The 7230-nt window shown below is 29.4% G+C and overlaps 1 protein-coding gene across 1 annotated transcript; it reads left to right on the top strand.

The window, feature by feature from the left end:
* The first annotated feature begins 2582 nt into the window (after window positions 1-2582).
* On the top strand, window positions 2583-6938 carry LOC109791932 (cytokinin dehydrogenase 2). Its single transcript, XM_020351297.3, has 5 exons — window positions 2583-3248; window positions 4832-4959; window positions 5346-5612; window positions 5851-6125; window positions 6416-6938. The coding sequence occupies exons 1-5, from the start codon at window positions 2627-2629 to the stop codon at window positions 6708-6710; spliced, it is 1587 nt and encodes a 528-aa protein (XP_020206886.1). The 5' UTR covers window positions 2583-2626; the 3' UTR covers window positions 6711-6938.
* The last annotated feature ends 292 nt before the right edge of the window (window positions 6939-7230 follow it).

The raw sequence follows: 7230 nt of genomic DNA, 5'->3' as shown, positions 1-7230 counted from the left end.
ACCTTGATCCATAACATATCATCTGAAATCTCCTAGTGGTTGATAATTGACCCTAACATGTGCTCCTTGCCTATAGCCACTAATTAATTGCTTCAGTGTGCCATCAATGTATAATTGTACATGCAATTATGCTGCATCAATTACATCCTCTTTTGATGTGTTAAGGGCAACATAACTCATCTTCAAGATGATAGAGGATGAGTAGAAGGAGAAAGAGAAGGTTGTGTAGAATCCATGGATGGAAGTTGTTTTTTGAGGTCCATCATCACCTTTGCCTTCAGTTTAGATTTAAGGTGAGCTCAATCATCAACAATAAGTTGTGATCTACTGATATGCGTAGCTAAAGGAGGTCCAAAGACATTGTGGATGTCTCTACCCATCCAAATGTATACACATGACCTGGATGCTCTTGAGTGTTAAGTGCAACTGTCAATATGTCTTGATGCTCCCCTCAATAGAAGTCCCCAGATTGACTTGTTCTTCTAAATTGCCCTACAACACAATAGTTTTATTTGAATAATTTTTTAGTAATTGATTGTGAGTAATCCATCCAACCTATGGAAAAAAAAAAGATACTTATAATCCTACCTACTACTTCCTAAGTGGCATCATTTGTGTATTCTTCTGATTTTCTTTGTCAAGCTACTCTCCACTTGGCATAATGACTAGGTCGACTCTACTGGTTGACCCCTGATCCACTAGCCAAAGAAGAGGCATCTTCCTTCATTATATCTTCCTCAAGCTTATCATACCTCTCACGGGACAATACATGGATGTAGACATTAAAAGTTTGTAGCTCCTATGCTCGACTTCTCATTTCCTATTTTATACATAATAGAAACAAAAAATTCATTAATAATACCAAAACATATAAGTAAATAAATAATTTATATAACTGTTGGGTTAACTTAATTACCAAATAATTTGGCAAGATTAGGTACTCGTAGAACCTGTCCCAACTCTCCTAATAAAGATATTGATAATGATGACAAGAGTTTTTATCTTTCTTGTCACCAAAAATTTACTCACTATTGAGTTAACTCTTAAAATCTCCCCAATGTTAGCTAGTATAACTAATATATTTATTCCTTAACTAGTCTATGTTGAGAATGTCATAAGTGAGTTACATATATAACAATTTTGTTAATAAATGTGTAATATATAATTAATAATCATTTTATATACAAAGATAATGTTTCATATCGTGATAATCATCACTCTACGAGAAATCATTCACTCAATTAATTTTTTCTCAACCCTCAATTTGCCTATTGAGAGGTAATTTTTCCAATCAAATTCCACTCAATACACCACCTTGTGTCTCATCCCTAAATTCACCTAACTCGACATAATACACACCTAGGGAATTTCCATTGGAGATACCATCTGCAATTTTCACGATTTTTGGTTCTAAACCCCTCCATACCCCACAAGCTCATCTAAAAGCTCCAAATTCAAAATCCAAACCATCAAACTCAAAGGTTACAGCCTTAGTTCTTCAAATTCATCATCAAAATCCACATGCAACAAGGTTAGTGTACAAAATCATCCCTCTTAGGCAAGACCCAAAAAATCACCCCAAAACCCCCAACTTAAGCAAATCTTTCAAAACTCAACACTCAGCCATCAAATTGGCTATCAATCTCAACATACTATGTTAATCGACCATAAACAACAAACAAACAAGTTTCCTTTACCTTAATTAACTTTCTAGAAGTTAAAATCAAAAGAAAGGAAGAACTTCAAAACTCTCTAGGGTTGACATATCTTCTCAAACCCATGCTCTACAAACTCCTAATCAACTTTCTGGGCTAGATATCACTTTAGGGAAGGGTATTGAAGCTCCTAGAAGTTGTGACACTCTTTTACCCCCAAAACATTTAATGTAAAATTATTATGAAAATATGTTTCTTTATGAAAGATTAAATAAAATAAATTTAATTTCTTGACTCATAATGTAAAAGACTCTATACACATCTTAAATTATTGAATTAAAACTTCAATATTAAAGAATGAAAATAAAATAAGATATAAGTCATAAACCAAAATACAAAATTGGCCTTTAAAAAACTTTAAGAAAATAAAACTTAATAAAAATAACTTCAAGTATTCCACACATAAAATATACATAAATATATCCTTTACTAACTCCAATGTCACACTAATCATAACAAAACCCATAACAATAAAACTAAAGTCAAAGGTCTGTGATGACACACTAGAGAAAATGATAAAAACTAGTTGTTGGAAAACATTTAGATTTTAATTTGTAATATATAATAAAAACTATATTATTCATAAATTAGAATTTATTGTTGATATAATTTTATTGTAATAATTATAAAAACTATCAAATTTATCATATATATATATATATATAAATAATAGCTATAACTTGATAATAATAATAATAATAAAAAGAAATCAATAAATAATCTACGTAGTCAAATTTCTACACAACATTACGTAAGTGAAAATTAACAATTAAAATATAAGCGGGCGATAAAGACTTTTTCTATAAACTAATATATTGTTATAGACTTCTTCTACTATATATACAAGCCAATTAGAAGCAATAGCACATATCAAACTAACTCATTATTCATTAACCTTCCCTACCAAAAAAATGGCGTGGAATATAGTGCTTTCAAAAGTTATGACTGTGCTGTGGCTACTCAGCACAGTTGTGACACAAGCACAATCAAATTCACGACCATGGTCACCATTCAAATCAGTACCCAAAGACCTAGCCTCAAAGTTTACACGTAACCCTCAAGCCCTTTCACTAGCCTCAAATGATTTCGGGAAAATAGTTCACAAAACCCCAAAGGCAGTTTTCGAGCCACATTCCGTTAAAGATATCTCAGCTTTGATAAACTTCTCAAACTCTCTTCCCAATCCTTTCACCATAGCCACTAGAGGGCGAGGCCACTCGGTTAGTGGTCAAGCCATGACGCGAGATGGGGTGGTGCTGAACATGACTCACCTCAATGCTTTCAAACACGGGTCAAGAATTAAGGTTGTTTGTGATGGGAAGAGTTCATGGGGTTGTTATGCTGATGTGGGTGGTGAGCAACTGTGGATTGATGTGTTGAATGCAACTCTTAAACATGGACTCACTCCTCTGGCTTTTACTGATTATTTGTATTTGACGGTTGGTGGCACACTCTCTAATGCTGGGATCTTTGGTGGAACCTTTAGGTTCGGACCTCAGATTGCCAATGTTCTTGAACTTGATGTTGTTACAGGTATGATCAATATTTTTAAAAGTTTTAGATTTTATTGTTTCATAAACTTTATAACGAGTTTCTATAGTAAATAATTGTTTCATTTTTTTTTGGGTCGTTAATCAATATACATGTTATTTTTTTGTTTCTTTTTAATTTTTATTTTCTATTTCTGTAGATATTAAAATGTAAATATTATATAATTCTGAGAACTAAAAAAACATATATCTATATATATATATATAGAGAGAGGATCAAATGACTCTAAAAGTAACTCTTACTTAAATTATTTCACTTAATAACTCATGATATATGTTGAATTTTAACGATTCAATCATTAAATTAAAAGTTCTTAATGCATATATTAAGTCTACAAATTTTAGAAAATTTTAAAAGTTATTAAATACTTCATTTTTTTTAATTCAAATAGACAAATAATCATAGAAGTATTTTATACATTGATTTGAATTTATATAACAAAGTATCACATAATTTTCATCAATTTTTTAAAAATTTTATATACTTAATATATTATTAAGAACTTTTAATTTAACGGTTGAATCGTTGAAATTTTATATATATATATATATATATATATATATATATATATATAAACTAAATGAAATATTTTTAATTATAAAAATTAAAAGATAAAATTCAACTAGTTAAAGTACTCATCAATAATTTATTAGTTTAATTCAGGTTGAACTTATACTAATTAAATTTATTATTTTTAACATTATATCATATTTTAAGTGATAAAACAATATAAATGAATAAATTATATGTTTTATGAGATTAAAAAAATAATTGATAGATTCAAAATATGCAAAAAAAAATAATGAAAATTTTCGAGATGCCTATTAGTTAATGTACAAATTAGCTTACTTCTTCTTTCCTCGTGAGGACTTTTCTATGGCTGTATAAGACATTGACAGATGATAAATCCGTCATATAATGTGCCTTTCGAATTCAAGTCAATCTCATAAATTAATTTATGTGATAACGTTACTTCTTCTTTATATATATAATTTTAATCATATCAATAGTTAATTTCTTTTATCATATATACCACATATTAATATAAGATAACTATCAAACACTTCAGAAAATTTGGTTAAAAGTGACAACGACGAATAGAACCATATGTCTTTTTGTAAGTCAATTATATACAGAGAATTTAAGTCAATTCTTCCTTACTTTTTTAAGGAATAAAAACACATTAGTTGCGTACACAATTTTACACTTATATTTATATATAATTGATTTGACTAATTTTGAAATGCTATATGATGCAAAACTTTGATATTAAATCGTTTACAGTGCTGCAATAAAAAGATACTTATAATACTTTTTTTTTTTTTTTTACTTTTGTTTCATACATGATACTTTTGGAATTAAAGATTATGTAACTATTACTTTTGTTATTCTTATAAATTTTCTAAAATAGTTCCTGTTACCATGTACATAACATCTAAACAAGTTCATTTTCTATTATTTTTTTTCTTCTCAAAATTTCAGTTCACTATGTGCATGTAATTTTTTATTTTTTATTTTCACATAGACTCTATAACATGTCTATATATGTTTTTTCTTTTTTTTAGGAAAAGGAGAATTTGTGACTTGCTCTCCTGAAAAAAACTCAGAAGTATTTTATGCTGTTCTCGGAGGATTAGGTCAATTTGGAGTGATAACAAGAGCCAAAATACCTCTAGGACCTGCACCCACAAAGGCAAGTATTATTTTCCCTCTTTTAATACAATTTTTCTTTTTGTGCACAAAACTATAGCAATATGTTGTGGAATATTAAGAAAAAAAATCATGTTCACACCATTATTGTTCTCTAGTGACAATCACTAATTTAAAACCTTTTATTTTAATGTACAAAAAAATAAATTCTATTAAAATAGGCAGTTGATAATTAGTTATAATAATTAATTAATTTATGATCATCCATCCCTAAGCTATAAAAAATTTTAATCCTATATTTCGACAATATACTATGAAAAACAATTTAATGGATTAACATTGTTTTACGAAGATGCACTTAACTAAATAAATTCAAGGTTATTCATTAATTTACTTAATTTTTAACAAGGTTGTTTAATTTGCTTGCAGGCACGTAGGGTCCACTTGCTTTACAGTGATTTCGCTACATTTACTAGAGACCAAGAGTATATAATCTCGTTCAATGAAAGGAATGACTCTAGTGAAGCAGATTTCTTAGAAGGTCGTCTTCTATTAACACAATTGGCACTGGAACTTTCCTTCTACCCTACTGCTGATAAACCAAGGATAACATCCCTTGTGACTAAACATGGCATCATCTACGTTTTAGAGCTTGTCAAATATTTTGACAAAAAATCTGAAGCACGCGTGAAGCAGGTAGGTTGGAACAAATGATCTTTTTATAATATGTTATGTTATTAGAGAAATCTAGAAAGGGCAATGTGTCCTTATAGATAAGGATCAAATCGACCCATATGAATTTAAAATAATTTTGTTTTCGTGAATCCAAAGCCAAACTCATTCAAATCATTAATTAGAAACGTGTATTTTAAGATTAATTTAGTCATGAATTATTGTTATTATTAAATTCACCATCTTGTTGTTTCCTGTGTAGGAAGTTGAAGATTTGATTAAAAAATTACATTTTATACCTACATTTAAGTTCGAACAAGATGAAGGATACGTGGAGTTTCTGCAAAGAGTTCACACGGCAGAGACATTTATTGATCCACTTGGACTTTGGAATGTTCCTCATCCGTGGTTGAACGTCTTTGTTCCAAAATCTCGAATCATAGAATTTAATGAAGGTGTATTCAAGGGAATTGTTGTTCAGCAAAATGTTACGTCAAAATCTGGACTTTATTTAGTCTACCCAATGAACCGAAAGAAGTAAGTTCATCATATTGTTTCAATATTAAAAATTGTCAATTTATGATCTAAATCTTACCTGCACATAGAGATGATAAAAAAAAAATTGTATCCGTGAATATATGCAAATAAAATTTATTATAGATTTTACATAAATAATTAAATGGACATTTGCTTAATAACAAATGAGTAAACCTAAATCCTTAAAGATAATATTATAGTTTATCTATATTGAAATGGGAATAGGTGTGTGTGTATGACTTTGTACATATGTGAGGATTAAATTGAATCAAATGCATTTTAATTTGCAGGTGGGATGATAGGACGTCAGCAGTTACACCAGATGAGGATATTTTCTACTCTGTAAATTTTTTTAATTTTGCAACTAGTGGGTATGAACATGCCAAGAGATTCGAAGTTCAAAATCAATTGGTATTGAAGTTTTGTAAGGATGCTGGTATTAAGATCAAAGAATATCTTACCGGTAACAAAACACATGAAGAATGGGTGGAACATTTTGGTTCTAAATGGAAACTTATTGAAGATAGGAAAGCTGAATTTGACCCAAACAATATATTGTCACCTGGACAAGGGATTTTCCAATAAACAATGTGCTAGATTTTAATTTTAAGTTTCTAATAAATCCTCGTTGGAGTTAGTGGTCTTCTCAGTCCTTGTAACTTGTAAACGGGCATGCCTGCCGAATGTTTTATTTTATGTTTTTAATTTGCTGAGTGTGATTAGAAAAATGCTCAACGCTTTGGAAATGATTTGATGAATAAGTGAAATCTCTTTCATGAAAATGTGAGAAATAAAAAGTAACATGATTGTCAATTTCTTATTATCTTATAGTTTTATATACGAAAAAATCTATCTAAATCTTTATTTTGAATAAATTTATTGTTTTTAATTGTTTATTTTCCACTTCGTTATTAAATTCTAATATCCAAAATTATTCTCATGACTCTAATCAGTGCTTGGTCAAAGAGGAAAAAAAGGAGAAGAATACGGTGTATGATCTTTTGATAGTACTTTCTTAAATTCTTGTTGTGCATTAGGGGTTACCACACACATACACATATGTCTCCATATTGGTGAGATATTTGTCCGCTTTGAGCCCAAGCCC

This window comes from Cajanus cajan, chromosome 1, assembly GCF_000230855.2.
Source record: "Cajanus cajan strain Asha chromosome 1, NIPB_CcT2T_4, whole genome shotgun sequence".
Classification (NCBI taxonomy): domain Eukaryota; kingdom Viridiplantae; phylum Streptophyta; class Magnoliopsida; order Fabales; family Fabaceae; genus Cajanus; species Cajanus cajan.
The sequence above is the reverse complement of the archived record's forward strand: the minus strand, read 5'-3'. Positions and strand labels throughout refer to the sequence as shown.

Coding starts and splice junctions, on each gene's coding strand:
- LOC109791932 (XM_020351297.3), top strand. CDS start 2,627: ATGGCGTGGAATATAGTGCTTTCAAAAGTTATGACTGTGCTGTGGCTA. Junction 5,613..5,850: donor CTGAAGCACGCGTGAAGCAG/GTAGGTTGGAAC, acceptor TTTCCTGTGTAG/GAAGTTGAAGATTTGATTAA. Junction 6,126..6,415: donor TACCCAATGAACCGAAAGAA/GTAAGTTCATCA, acceptor TTTAATTTGCAG/GTGGGATGATAGGACGTCAG.